Source organism: Acipenser ruthenus, chromosome 3 (assembly GCF_902713425.1).
Source record: "Acipenser ruthenus chromosome 3, fAciRut3.2 maternal haplotype, whole genome shotgun sequence".
Lineage (NCBI taxonomy): Eukaryota > Metazoa > Chordata > Actinopteri > Acipenseriformes > Acipenseridae > Acipenser > Acipenser ruthenus.
Window position 1 is genome coordinate 33,950,547 of NC_081191.1, and position 16,010 is coordinate 33,966,556.

The 16,010-nt window shown below is 37.6% G+C and overlaps 1 protein-coding gene across 1 annotated transcript; it reads right to left on the minus strand.

The window, feature by feature from the left end:
* Positions 1–237: 237 nt before the first annotated feature.
* On the minus strand, positions 238–7,313 carry ndufs6 (NADH:ubiquinone oxidoreductase subunit S6). The gene is made up of 4 exons (XM_033992391.3): positions 7,123–7,313; positions 2,966–3,019; positions 1,367–1,489; positions 238–367 (listed from the first exon to the last, which is right to left on the minus strand). The coding sequence occupies exons 1-4, from the start codon at positions 7,270–7,272 to the stop codon at positions 299–301; spliced, it is 396 nt and encodes a 131-aa protein (XP_033848282.2). The 5' UTR covers positions 7,273–7,313; the 3' UTR covers positions 238–298.
* Positions 7,314–16,010: the final 8,697 nt, after the last annotated feature.

The window sequence follows — 16,010 nt, forward strand, 5'->3', positions numbered from 1 at the left end:
TCCTGAAAGGCCGGTGTCCCTGCAGGTTTTTATTCCAACTGCACCTTAAATTACTTTATTGGACCTTATTAGAAGCTCAGTTGGTCCAATTAACTAATTTAGGGTATGGATAGAACAAAAACCAGGAGGGACACCGGCCCTCCAGGACCGGAGTTGTGCACCACTGATCTAAGCGGTAGGATTTATCAGACAAGCCATGGAATATATTTCTTTTGATAAATAACACAGCAAAACAGATTTCATTTGAAATAATTTATTTTCAGATCAGCTCAGGTATATGAAGATGCGAGAGCCTGCTTCAGTGGTGATGCTTCTGTTTGAAACGAAGACCACAATATCCACATGTTCCCACTTTAGTATCTTTATCCTAAGAACAGAAAAAAAGTGCATAAGGATACATTATAGGGCAGTTTTGTTTTGTTTTGTTTTAAATCTATTAAATCTACCAATTTTTGTTTCAAAGCATGTTGGTGTTTGGATTATATGGCAATATTCTATGAAAAGAAGCTGAATTTAGTACGATAGTTAAATTAGTCAGGATTTCTGAGATTAATTAAAATGTTTTGCTTTGCTTTTGGACATAAAATGTTAAAAATAATGAACAACCATAGCTGAGATAGAAATGACCTCTGTTAAAATATAATATTTTTTATTGTTATTACAATGTTAAAGGGACATCTGATACGGACGCACGCATGTACTTTTCAGTTGTTAAAAACAAGTCCTTTTGTATTTATTTTTTATAAATCGGAAGTGTTCTAATTTGAATATAAGTTGTGCTTTTTTGTTTAACTATTATGCACAACAGTGTTTTTAGTTATTAGATCTTCTGTTAAAAAAAAAACAAACTAATGTTTGTTCATTATTTTGAAAAATAAAACGTCAATGCATCGATTATCGTTGATTAAATGCCTATACGATAATCGAATAACAAATTAGGGTGCCAATTGCACCACTAATATAAATGCATGTAAGGGCTCTCTATTTAATTATCATCTCCATGAGCAGAACTGGTATCCATATTTAAAACAAGTAATTATTATTTTACATTATGGAAAACAAGCACCTAACTGAACTAAAGGACACTACTGATCAATGGGCTACATATCTCCTAAACATTTAGCATGCTGCCATTTCTAATGTTTTTCATGTACAAAGACAAATTGTGGTTGTAACAAGTTTCCTTGTTTTGCAAAAAAATATATATTTATTTTTTTTCTCCCTTACCACAAACTGGACACATTTACAGCCACCCTTTAAGTAGTATTTTATTATTTATTGCATTTCTTCAACCACAGTATACATCTGAAATGTATAACTAAAAATGTGAATCCTGTGTCTGTAGAGAAAGTGTTAATGCCATTACCAGATTAATATAGACCCTGGGGTGGCCCAGAGCTCCTCCTCCCCCATCACAAGAGATCACTCTGCTCTCCACCTCTGTGATAGGCTCTTCTGCAACCAGGTCTATTGCAAAGTTCTCGTTAACCTGCAATTACAGAAACATTAAAATGTTGCCTCCTAGAACTATCCTATTTTCTTGAAAGCACAGTTTGATCTCACTTTTTTCTTAATTCACATAGCTGTTTCTGTTGCAGTGGAGGAGGCTAACAGCAACAGAATAAGTTCAGGAAAGTATTTGGGAGGTTTTCTAAATTTCACAGATAACTACCAGCACAGACTACAGCTAATGATACAAAACTCATGATAACTTACATGCCAGAGGTAGGCAAGCTTTATATCAAGGCTGTTCCTAAAGAAAACACTTGTTTTTCACAGCTATCTTAAATATTAATCCAACACAGATGGCATTACTAAACAAATACCTACCAAGGAATACAAGTGTGGATAAGCACCAGAGGTTACCATAATCCCAATGCCTTCTGTGAGACTAAAATTATGGTATAAAGGCTGAATATAAACCGAAACCAATTAACATGTTCAGGTCTGAAATGTTTCCAAATTGGGGAGGAAGTGCTTGATAGCCCATAAGGACTGGCTTCCACATCTGCTTTTCTTCAAACTCACAAAAACGTCCAGCCAGAACAGATATACTTTGCCCATCAGTAGATCAGTGACAACTGACTGTCACACTAGAGTGCATTTTGAAAGAAAAAAATGAAAATATTTTTTTATATAAATGTGAGGCCCATTTAGATAACTTGGCAGCAAACATTATACATACTTCTGAAAGCAAAGTGAAGTGTTGTGGTGGTAGCAGTGGGGGGAAAAATGTATATCAAAACAGATCATATTCTCCAAAAGCCTGTGACAGCCTTTCATCAAGTGAGATAAGCAATGAGATGATGTACTGCTCCCGTCAGCTTCGGACTGACAAGGGAACTGTCCACACAATGGATGCGTTACCGTTTACAGTAATGCAATGTCTGAATGAATGACACTGCCAGTAACCTCACAGGTTATGCTAACAGACATCAAGGCACCAATCAAGACAGCTGAAAGGCACAGCTTCCAGTGCTTTAGATTGGTGCTTTCCGCTTCGCCGTCCTCAACTGACAAGTACCCTAAAAACTGCTGTCAGTTATACAAGCAGCACTGTGACCCCACTCGCTTCTTAAATGCAATTCAGAATTAATGTAAATGTATATAGTGTACAGTATAAGCCACTCTTCTGTAAAGCACCATTACATTGTCATATTCCGGTCTGCAAGTTAAAAACTATGAAATTTAGATTAAATAGTAGGGTCATTTCCTTTATTTTCCAGCATCAAGTGTTATTTTTTAGTGCAGGACACAAACTATTAGTTATATTTTCTGTGTCATACTCACAAGGACCATAAATAAGAATGAAATGAAAATATATCCATCAGAAAGCTCAGGGCACTAGCGAGGATGCTGCCAAAAAACGATAATAATAATAATAATTCAAAGCCTTGGCTATTACTTTTTTAAAATAGATCATAAATTGTGTTATAGGCAAATGGATGAAAAAAACATTGCTTACCTCTTTTTGTCTTTCAACAAATCTGGCTCGTCTGTAATCTTTCACGTCATAAACCTAAAATATAAAAAAGGCAGTGCTTTGATTTGCATATACTGCAGGAAAGGGGTCACATTAAATGTTTTGAGATACAAGCACAAAGCAAAGCTTTAACATGCTGAAATATACTTTATTATAATATGGTGTACAATAAGAAATGTAGAGAGCTTAACATGATATTGTAACTTCCATTGTATGCTTGCTTGGATAATCTGGCTTTAAAATTTCAAATGTATTTATTCGAAATGTATTTCATTAACCAGGAGAGAACCCTTAAGATATACACCTCATTTACAAGGGAGTCCTGGCAAGAGAAGGCAGCAAGAAATACAATTCTAAAATCAATAAATCATTCAAAACAGGATCAAAACAATTCCAAACAATCATAAAAACATTAATACAAATAAAAGCAAAAAGTAAAACAAGTTAATGGTCATAGTCAATATTTACAGGATTTGCAACCCTGGTCAGATTTATAATAAATATATATGAGTGGTTTAAAAAGATATTATGAAGAGAACGTTTTTATGTTTGAAGGAAATGTGTTCCAAAGATGAGATGCCTGATATACAAAGGCACATTGGCCCATGTCAGATCTCAATTTAGGAAAAAAAGTAGGCACATCACTTGATCTTAGTGCATAGGTAGAGTTAAATGTCTCTAATGTAAAGTAACTTTGAGCACTTCCAGTATACACCTTATGGACTAAACACAAAAAAATGACAGAGCCTTCTATTCTCCAGACTGAGCCACCCTAAAAAGTTTCATAGAGTACAGTGGTGCTGGCTGTAATCTGCATTCAATATAAATTTTGCTGCACTATTATAGATGGGAACCAACTTTGTCAGAACTGTGGTGCACTCATGTATTCCGAATCAGCATAGTCTATTAAAAGGTAATATCATTTGGTTGACTTTAGGTATGTAGCAATGTATTTGATGATGAACTTTGTAAAATCACTAATTTGACAGACATACTGGGCTTGATTTACCAAGATTTGGTTCACTGTTTGCTAAAAAAAAAAAATTTAAAAAGCTGTTAATGTTACACAACTTGTAACTTGCCAGCATATCATGTTTCAAACTGAAGTGCGAGAAGGACGGTAACAATCTGATTGAAATGTCTGGAAGCCGAGAAATGTTGTTTTAACACCAGCAGAAAATCAAACAAAATATGTTGGTAGCCAGGGATTTGGGATTTTTGAAGTTGCATTTGTCATGCATTCAAACATTGGTGAGGTTAAAGTACCACATAGTTCTATCCAAACGGGCTATTTCTTCAATTGTGCATTCTCTGAGGATTTAGAGGAAAAGTAACAAATGTGGGCTTCTAATGGCACTAGCTTGGAGCTGAGGGGTTATGAACTTGCATATGGGACTTGGGACTTTGTTGTAATGATGACACATTTGAAACTACCAAAACCTTTCTTGCAAAGTCCAAATGCCATGACTTTAAACTGCCATAGCCCTTAGATGATGGATAAGGCATTCTTTGGCCGGGCTGCAGGGGCAAGAGCAAAGAAGCTGCTTTAAATGTCTAACTGAATTAATTCCCGTCCTTTTTTTGATCCCAGCTATGTCCAAAGAACGTGTGTCTGCCCTCCACGTTAATAAATATAGTCGGTGAACTGGATGTCATGAGCCAGCTCGATCGCCCAAAACAGTGCAACAACATCCAACAAGTTGTTGATGCCCTCTCAGAACTGACCAAATAAAATTGCAAATGAATGTATTGATTGTGTTTGCATCATTAATATTTAACACAACAGTAAATCCAACACAACTGAAAAGAAAGGAGAGAATCTCTGACAGCACGAGCCTCCTCAGATCGCTGCTGTCCAGCTGAAACTGGTGGCTGCAGTAACCTTCACAGTTGCTAAGTCCACTTATAATAAAGCAGGATTGGGCTTGTTTTTTGATAGTCTCAGGTTGTAATTTGCATAAACACCCATACTCTAACAGTTTGCTTTTTTGGGCTTGTTTTGAAAGGCAGTGCCGCTTTTTTTTCTTGTGAGACTTGGCAACACTGGTAACCTTCCCTGTCTGTCTCACAGGCAGTCACTGATTCCTGAACACCTAATTTTGTTGTTGACAAGTTTGTACAGGATACAGCAGGCAGTGGCAATTTTGGGAACAAACTAATGCTGCACTTCAGGCCATTTCATCAGTATCCGCCACCTCTGTTTCAAGTGCCCACTACCCGTATTTGACCAAGCATGGTGTTGAATGCTTCCTCAACAGCTGTCAGCCACCAGGACGGGTAGGGTTTCTATGCCAGGGTAGTAGTATACGCAGCATCACCTGATCCACTATATGCTGTATTGTCTGAATGAAAGGGAAATATATATAACGTCTCCGACGGTTTTCAGCCATGGTGATCTGCAATACCTGTTGGTCAGTTTCATTTTATACCTCCGAGTTCATTTTTAATTAATGAGTCGTGAGATAAATTAGTTGAAACAGTATTCAATAATAACGACATGACACCCCACTAATGACATTTGAAAAACAATTTGGGCAAGAGCAGTAAAACCCATTAGATATTTTATTTATTTATTTTTTAATTTAGTCGTTGCCAATCAGTTTTTATTATTTTTTCCCCAGTTTGAAATGCCCAATTATTTTTAGGCTCAGCTCACCGCTACCACCCCTGCGCTGACTCGGGAGGGGCGAAGATGAACACATGCTGTCCTCCAAAGCGTGTGGCATCAGCCGCCCGCTTCTTTACACACTGTGAACTCACCGTGCTGTAGCGTTGTCTTACCAGCTCTGGGCAGCTTACAGGCAAGCCCGCAGGCGCCCTGCCAGACTACAGGGGTCGCTGGTGCACGTTGAGCCGAGGACACCCTGACCGACCTAACCTTCCCTCCCCCCGGACGATGCTCGGCCAATTGAGTGCTGCCCCCTCGGAGCTCCCGTCCACGGTCGGCTGTGGAATAGCCTGGACTCGAACCGGCGACGTCCAGGCTATAGAGCGCATCCTGCACTCTAGCGAGTGCTTTTACTGGATGCGCCACTCGGGAGCCCAACTACACATTAGATATTTTGCTTTATTACAGCAGCTTAGATTCACTCACGTACCAGTTCTCTGCGCATGGAAACCACATTTTCACAAAATTTCACTAGTAATCTTCAAAAACAGCACGAGTACTTTACGCATAGTTAATTTACATATCAACCCCCACCTTTCCTATTCATTTGCATGATGTCGGGGGAAAAGCCGACATCATTTACTCGAGTAAAATAAACTGAGCTAAAAAAAAAAAAAAAAAAAAAAAAACACGCAGGGAAACTCCCAAACACAAAAGGCTGCAGACATACGACTTCTATTCCCCTTTCATGGGGAATTGAATTTGATACTACACCGGTATGTCTAGATTTAGGACTACACCACTGCGTTACTATGCGTAGTTGTTGTCGTGTCTATGCACTATGATTGTTTGGCGACTTTTGCTTTAAGACAGCGACTTTCTGGTCTGAAAAGTTAGCAACACTGCGCCTGCGTGGACGTGCAACCAGTCCGCTGCACACCATTTGCAGAGTGTGCAATAGCACTGCAGCTTAGTCCCGGCGTCATCACAATCACTGACATCAAACACCATAATTAACTAACACTGGTATCCGTGTCATTTTACTTTATTTATTTATTTATTTATTTTTAACAAAGGTTCTTATATGGCACATACGTCACTAATATAACTACCCTGTACAGCCATTTCCTCATCTCCACAATGTCACTCTTCTTTCTAGTCACTCCAGGCTTGGTTGATGTACATTAACAGGGGTACAGTTGATGTTGCCTATTGATTGTGGTACCCGTTATTTATCATTTTAAGACCTGTTTTTTTTTTTTTGTTTGTTTTGTTTTTTAAACCACCAATGTCAACGAACGCGTGTATTTTAATGCTCTGACCATCTATAATACTGACAATGAACACGCAGGATCAAGATCTCCGAGTTTTACTCTTTATTTTGTGTATAGATTAATACATTGAAATACAATGCATTGAAAAAGTTAATATTTGTATTACTGTATTAGTATTGTATGTCTTAGACTCATACCTATGGAAGGGGACGATTGCTGTAATTTGCTTTGAGATAACACTTAAACAAAATATTTACCTGTCCCGTATGAGTAATTCTTTCTCCGGTATCAGAAACCTGGGCCCCATATCGATGAACTGGGACAGATGAGATTCTCAGTGGTGCCAGAATCACCCTAACATTTTTTATGTTTACGAAGGACAGCAATCGCTGTGTGGAGGCAGCCATCTTTCCAAGACTACCCAGAAACCTTTGTTCAGTGCCCTTGATGGAGACAGAGCGGGGAGAAACTCTGCTGGGTCCCAATGCTAGGTATTCATAAAGTTTCCTGTAAACTTTTTTTTTTTTTTTCTGTAATGTTCTAAAATTACATTATTCTGAACTGAACACGTTTCTCTACATAAACATGTTGTATTATATATATATATATATATATATATATATATATATATATATATATATATATATATATATATATATATATATATATATATACACATACACACACACTGTAGATTTTGACAGTATATTACAACACACATAATACAACATGAAAATAATAATAAAATATAAAACGGGTGTAAATAATTTGAAGCGGATTATTTTCAATATTTATACAGATGGATGGATTAGTTTTGTTTTTAATATAGAAGCCACACGCAAACCCTATTATGGTTTGTAATGTAAAGATTATACGCGGGTACTAGGACCTGGGAAATCTGGAAGGATATATTATCATGTTCTGCGACTTTCTCCAAAGTCACCGGCGCTTTGAATTACACCACGCTGCAGCAGAAGCTCTCGGGGTGAATGAGGAAGAGTAACGGCATATCTGACATAACTAACTGATCTTGTCCTGTGGGAATATAGTAGGTTTGTTGAAAATAAATATTGATCGTTAATTACAAAGTTTTGTTAATGGAAATGGTGAGAGAAAAAAAAAAATATATATATATCCTGTCGGATTAGTGAAATGCAACAGCAAGTGGGCCTGGTTGATGATATACTAGAAAACTGTAAATGGAAAACTATGTGTTTATAATAAAAAATGATAAGAAGTACATATTACCTAAGTTAGGTTTTCAGAGAGTGAAGGTCGGCAAGGTTTTACTTAGTTGTTGTGTTACCTGCGATAATGTAAGTGCCAGCAGGAGAAGGCCTTAGTGAGCAAAAACGTGTTACAGGCATTGTAATTACATTATTTGCTACACAGCGTAGTTTCACCAAAACAAAAAATACTGAAAGTCATACAGATCCGTGCTTTTACATAGAAGTGCTATCGTAACGGATGACATTTGAATTAGTTGCACTGCAGTTCGTAGCTTTCTTTGCTGGTGTTTAATATCTAACCCAGTTTTCAAACAGCAGGTTATTTAATACAAAAATGTAATTGGATTATAATTGTTGTATTGACATGTCACAGTTTATTGTTGTGTTCATTGCATCATAAAAACACCTGTTTGATAGTTCAGTTCGTTTACATTTCATACTTATTTTCATATATTATGCAGTAGTTGTTTAACTTGGTATAGCGATTTAACTGATCTGTTGTTCCACGCTACTTAAAAAATAAAATAGATCATAAATTTCAAAAGAATTCATATTTTAAATGCAATAGGCTGCAAGACTTCCATGTTGTAAACAGTTATTTTCTAAAATAAGGTAGGACATTTTCGTACTGAAAATATGCATTTTGTCTTTTGCAGGCCCTGGTGCAATGGCGCCCTTGTTGTTGAAGCACTTGGTGAATTCATTTACCAGGCAATTGTCACATCTGAGCAGATATAGAGCAGACCATTCCTCATTTCCCACAATGATGTACAGATGCATGGCCATGGTGCAGCCAAGAATGTTGCCTTCTGCTTTCAGGATGTATAGACCTTCTGCTGTGCCTTTGCTTGGACAGTGCCAGCATCCATGTTTGCAGCAGTCTGCAGGAATGAAAACAAAGACTGCATTAAAAAGACGCTGTCAGGACTGCTTCTTTGTTCGCAGAAGAGGAAGATTATTTGTTTTCTGCAAGACCAATCCTAGACACAAACAACGCCAAGGCTAAATTAAAAAACAAATCAAAAAATGAATTGGTGTGGATGGAGAATGTCTGAAAAATCTGCATAAGTGTTTGATTTCTGTCTTATTATAAAATCATAATAAAGATGGGTAATGTTTTAGGCAAATTTTTCATGCAGTTTATACATTTTGCATCAGTACCCGCACAAAAACAGTCACTACAAGGGTTTAACATTTAGAATCAGTATACACACCAACTTTATTAAAATTATTTTCTCTTGTGAACAGCAAACCATAGGTTGTTTTTTACTTTTCAGGCTGCAATCTGGGCAGTCAACTAATTTATATTTGCAGTAGTGCACACTTGACCCTCCTGAAGTTCAATCTGTAACCCAAATAACTTAATTGAACCTGTTTCTCCTTCCTGGTCGGGTCTTGTATACCCCTGCTTTACTGGTTCAAGTGGTGGTATTTGTAACTTTAATGCACTGGAATAAAAATGGTGGCTGTATTTACACCTTCAGCTGTTCCTCTTTTTTATCATTATTTGCATACTTATTATAATACTGCAATCTTTCAGATATTTGAGATAAACTTGAAACACGACAGAAGTACAGCCTTCAGCCACTACAAGCTACAGCTGTCCTGCGGTTCAAACATACAAGAAAGTGGTTCAAATGAATAAAACAAGAAATTGAAGAATCTTGAATTAAGGCTCACAGAGGAGGGTATCTTGGCTTGTTAGGAAATATATTATTGATCCTGGGAACCTTGCTTTGGAGCCTTCAGTAACTGTTAAACCCCTTCTATTAAAATGTTAATTGTGTCTTGGCAATAAGAGATTAATCTATTTTAAATGTTTTTGATATAGTATACCCTATAAAAAAAATGATACATACATTTTAAAACCTTATACCATCTACAGTACCATCTATAAAACAAAAACAAATTCTAAAGATTGTGCTTGCACATTTTATTTTAGTCTTGTAACAAAAGTAAGCATTAAACAGACCCTGCCAATCTTTTAATAAGCATAAAGCAGAATGTATTTACGTAATGCAATGATCCATGAAGGTTACTATAACATCACAGGATAATATTAACTGCTTGAGTGGTATTCATTAGACATTAACTACCATTTAAATTAATTTTCCCACATTCACAAGTCTGTAATCGTGAGGAAAAGGAAACGTTCATCAGCTTGTACTGACAGACTACCCGTCACCGGCTTTATTTATAGGTGAATATATTAACCCTCGGCAAGATTTCATCCAGTCATTCAACATAGGATCATGTTAAGTTAATATGCAACCTGGTCATTTGATATACTGACATTACTAACTACAATACAAGTTAAAAAATAAGAAGTCTGCATGTAACTTGTTTGTAAACATCTACAGAATGTAAACATCATCTGAAGAACTCAACCATGGCCTATGTTATGTACTGCAGATACGTATATTCCTGTTTAATTCTCAGAATCATTTGGGAAACTTACCAAAGCCTGATTATTGTATTATTGAATTGTAATTGTTGTATTGATTACAGGTTACAGGTCAACAGTGGGTTGAGTCCAACACCCTTTAGCTACAATAACATGTGTTTTGCTATTTTGTTTAACACACAGGTTCCCAGCCCATGGTCCATGAGCAAATCCCAGCATCCCCCACACTCCTAACCATTTAAACCCTTTACCTGCTACTTAAAACACACACACACACACTCACGCACACACATGTAAGATTCATTCTCAATATGTTACCACATGCTAACTATGTTTTATATATATATATATATTAGCACATTATTTTTTGTTCTGAAGCTGGTATTGGTCTATTAAACACCAAAGTGGTCCCTAAAAAGAATTTGGTCCACTTGACAAAGAATGACATATTTATTTCAAGTAGTGTATTCCACAAATTTGATATATAAACAATAACACGCTGTCCACCCTCACTTCTGCTTGTAGTCAATACAAGGAGGTCCAGCAGAAAGGGCATTGCAATAATTGATTTGTCTGAAAATGAAGGTAGTCTTTCTGTGCAGACCACAGTATTGTTGTAAAATAGAGACATACAGGCATGTGCATCATTTGTGCATTTTGCGGTCATCATTTAAGGCCCAATTTAACTTTTTCTGCCATTCAGTTCTGATAGGGATGCTGTCCTGAACATGAATTAACATCACTGTCATAAGTGGAAAGAGGGCACAATAACTGCTCTAAAAAATCTCTATTGCCAGTTCACAATATTTTGTATCTGGTCGTTTTATTGTAGCAAACATCAGAGATGAGGTTATCCAATTGTTTCTTTTTTTTTTTTAACTTGTCCAGTTTTCTAGTTCTACTTTTTTTCCGACTTGGCTTTTTGTCTAACGTGTTTTTTGTAAGTATGAAATGTTGTGTCATATATTTCTTAGCCACACTAAATAAATAAAAATGTTTAGACTAGGTCTTCATTTATTTTACTATGACATAGTAAACTGAAAACATTGATTACACTTTTTGTTTCATAATTCCCTGCTATGTAGGAGTAATGACTATCTTGTTTTTAAAGATGCATCACTGTATTAAAAGAATAAACTAGCAGAGACCCCAAAGATCTTCAGCACAAGAACAAAGGGGACTAATATTAAAATAATAAGACCACATTTATTTATTTATTTTTATTTGACTATTATCCATGGAGTGAAAAAATAACAAAAATTGCTTCATATCAATAAGAAACTGAAAGGCTCATGCTTTGTCCCATGCAAAGGTGTTTATATATCAGTGGTTTACTCCACATAAACTGCACATCTCCTGTGTCACAGGAGTTCCATCGTTTTGCTTGCAGACTTGTGAATTTTAGTGGACTTATGATAGACCAGTGCCATGGTTTTCCTTTGTGTAGCCCTGTTTTATTCCCTCCTTGACTTTACCCACTTGAAATGTATGTAGCCTCAGGCCACATAGAATAATACCATTGTCAAGCATCATTTGCCTTTTAATAGACATGCAGACATTTCTTTTTAATATGTGTCTTTTACTTTTTGTCAGATAAAATACTTCAGTGCTGTTTTACAATAATGTATATTGTGTTCTATTGTGCTGTGTCATCGTACCTTGATAGATTTAAAAATGTAATGTAAAACATAAGATATTATAGTATGCCGTGTTTGACTTGATAGACTTTCATCTAAGTCCCTTGGTATTTGCTATGAATTTTATGTTTACTTTAAATAGTTTCTAGCTAGAAACAGATTAAATCTTGCACAATGAATATTGTACCCCTAATAGGATGAGCCATTTTTTTTTTCTGTGTTTGGTTTTCCTGCTTGGGACAATGACTGAATACTCAATCATTGTGAACTTCGATTCATATATGTGAGTTTTATAAGCACAATATAAATGAACACAATATTGCTCCGACCAACATATAATGGAATCTATAATAAAATCAATATGTTTTACATTCACTTACACTCTGCCAAATATAACACCTGTTTTCTTGGTGCTTTAAGTTTTATGTCTGTTTGACAATACTTACACTTGTTGACGTATTGTATTATTCATTGCAGGTAAATGTATCTACCGGTACAGAGTAACAGAATATCCAGACAATCGATTCCCTTCCTTTCATAGGAAAAAGACTTACACCTGGCAAATGGACAGGATAAATATAAACAAAAAAAAGTATATTTCTTGATCTAAATTATTTATAGTAGACCATAAATATTTGGTTTGAACTGCATTCAAATGTGCTACAGTACATTCGGTAAATTATTAGCTTTCCCAAATGTGTTTTTGACATCTTCAAGTTGAAGGCCTAAACTCAACTTTAAGGACACCTCCGTGCTTTATTATTATTATTATTATTATTATTATTATTATTATTATTATTCATTTCTTAGCAGACGCCCTTATCCAGGGCGACTTACAATTGTTACAAGATATCACATTATACATTATTTCACATTATACAGTTATCACATTATTTTTACATACAATTGCCCATTTATACAGTTTGGGTTTTTTTTACTGGAGCAATCTAGGTAAAGTACCTTGCTCAAGGGTACAACAGCAGTGTCCCCCACTGGGGATTGAACCCACAACCCTCCGGTCAAGAGTCCAGTGCCCTAACCACTACTCCACACTGCTGCCCTATATACAGTTATACAGTATTAAAGTTATACAGTATTAACTTTCTTAGCTGACTTGCGTTAACTCATGAATATTCATCAACCTTGTCTTACCAACTTGACATTCAGTTCTTGTGACATGAAGGTCATCAATACAGGAAGGATTAAAACTTGAGTTATAGCATTATCTATGTTGTTTTCTTCCTAACCTGTATTTTGTTGCTTTGTGGAACAGATTGCTATGAAAAATTTAAAGTAAGCTAAGTGACTAATGCATTTTCTCAATCTTAGATATGACCAATTAAAAATTAACAATGGAAATAGTTAATTTTGATTTCTGCCTGCAGTGGTAAAAACATATGCTCCGCCTTATAAGTAATTCATATCCATGCAAATGTCTTCTTCACTTACACCCAAAATAATATTGCAACATGTTCCATAAATTCCATAAAGCCTTTTTATGTTCAGAACATGCAGTGATTTCTTTATGCTCCACTGCACATCAGAATGTTGAAAGTTTAATTGTTTTTATTTTCATTTTCTACCACATCATCTAGTATGCATTTTACCAGAGGTAAACAAGCATTCCTAGCAACATTTCATTTTGTAACCATTAATCCTTACCTTTTTATGTCGCTGTTAGCTGTCATTTTACTCTTCATTTTATTTTATTTTATTTTTTGGCATTGAAATGTATCTACCGTGTCTATCTGTAATGGGTTTAAAATATGATACTGTCATTATTTTGACAAGACAAGAACAAGTTTGTAGATGTTTAAATTAATTTCTAATTCACGGGGCGGAGCTATGCCACCTGATAGTGTTTATTGACAGAGTTAGTAAACATATACACATGGAGAGAGGGGCTCCGCCTCTTCCAGGCCCAACATTTACTTGATCGATAGACACGATAAACAGGAGGGGGGCCACCGTCTTTGAGGTGACCCGACAAACGAGAGGGGCACCGTCTCTGAGGTTACCCGACATACGAAGAGGCTCGCGAACCGGAAAGAAAACATGAATTAGTATTAATAACACAAAAGAGGTTCCGGCTCTTCCTGACCCAACATATACAGTAGAGGGGTTCCGTCGCTGAGGAGACCCGACAAACAGGAGGGGGCCACCGTCTTTGAGGTGACCCGACATACCAAGAGGGGCACCGTCTCTGAGGTTACCCGACATACGAAGAGGCTCGCGAACCGGAAAGAAAACATAAAGTTAGTATTTGTTAAAACATATAATGCGTGGTGTTCCACCTCTTTGAAGCCCAACATAATGGAAGGGGGGTTCCGTCGCTGAGGAGACCCGACAAACAGGAGAGGGGCCACCGTCTTTGAGGAGACCCGACAAACACGAGGGATGCCACTGCTTGGGGACCCTCACATAGAGGCATCAGACCTGAAAGAAGAATCCCAAAAGAAACATACATGCAGATGGAAGGGTTTGGCCGGGGGTCCCCTCTGACTCATGGAGAACCCTCCTCTATGAGGTAAATGAAGCGGAGCTTAACAAAGGGTTGGAGAAAGTGGAATCACTAACCCCCCAGAGGAGACCGATGCAAAGGCGGTTGAGATGCTAGAGGAGGAGGAGGAGGGAGGAGGAGGAAACGAAAAAACACAAGACAGCGAGGTAGAGGTGACTAAAGTTTAAATAAGGTAGGTTTAATTGGTGACAGCAGATGATAGGTTGTTGGTGCCTAGCTCCGCCCCCTGAACCCCACCTATAGGTTAACATTTCACGGGGCGGAGCTATGCCACCTGATAGTGTTTATTGACAGAGTTAGTAAACATATACACATGGAGAGAGGGGCTCCGCCTCTTCCAGGCCCAACATTTACTTGATCGATAGACACGATAAACAGGAGGGGGGCCACCGTCTTTGAGGTGACCCGACAAACGAGAGGGGCACCGTCTCTGAGGTTACCCGACATACGAAGAGGCTCGCGAACCGGAAAGAAAACATTAATTAGTATTAATAACACAAAAGAGGTTCCGGCTCTTCCTGACCCAACATATACAGTAGAGGGGTTCCGTCGCTGAGGAGACCCGACAAACAGGAGGGGGCCACCGTCTTTGAGGTGACCCGACATACCAAGAGGGGCACCGTCTCTGAGGTTACCCGACATACGAAGAGGCTCGCGAACCGGAAAGAAAACATAAAGTTAGTATTTGTTAAAACATATAATGCGTGGTGTTCCACCTCTTTGAAGCCCAACATAATAGAAGGGGGGTTCCGTCGCTGAGGAGACCCGACAAACAGGAGAGGGGCCACCGTCTTTGAGGAGACCCGACAAACACGAGGGATGCCACTGCTTGGGGACCCTCACATAGAGGCATCAGACCTGAAAGAAGAATCCCAAAAGAAACATACATGCAGATGGAAGGGTTTGGCCGGGTGTCCCCTCTGACTCATGGAGAACCCTCCTCTATGAGGTAAATGAAGCGGAGCTTAACAAAGGGTTGGAGAAAGTGGAATCACTAACCCCCCAAAAGATGGACCCCCGGCTCCCCGCTGACGCAACATGAAGAAAGAAGAGAGAACCGCCAATGCATAAGAAAGAAGAAAAGAGAAAACATTTAGACGAAAGAAAACAAACACTTAACGTGACAAAGGGGTTAGTAGACTGTACCCTAATGACTATGTGAAGACCCTCTGCACAGTGGAAAGAAAAAACCCCCCTTTCTTTAACTTTATTTCTTAGGGGGAAATCTTTGGTGGCTCAGGCAGAAAGGTCGTCCCCACTCCGGACATACTAGCAATGGACTGATGTGCGGAGGATATTTCAGATGATGAAGAACGAATATAACTTTCAACTGCTGATGAAGTCCAGCGCCCCA

Excerpts from the sequence above, each read along its gene's own strand:
- ndufs6 (XM_033992391.3), bottom strand. The coding sequence starts at position 7,272 with ATGGCTGCCTCCACACAGCGATTGCTGTCCTTCGTAAACATAAAAAAT. Across the intron at positions 3,020-7,122 it reads GAATTACTCATACGGGACAG|GTTTATGACGTGAAAGATTA; the intron begins GTAAATATTTTG and ends TTTATATTTTAG. Across the intron at positions 368-1,366 it reads CCAGGGTCTATATTAATCTG|GATAAAGATACTAAAGTGGG; the intron begins GTAATGGCATTA and ends TTCTGTTCTTAG.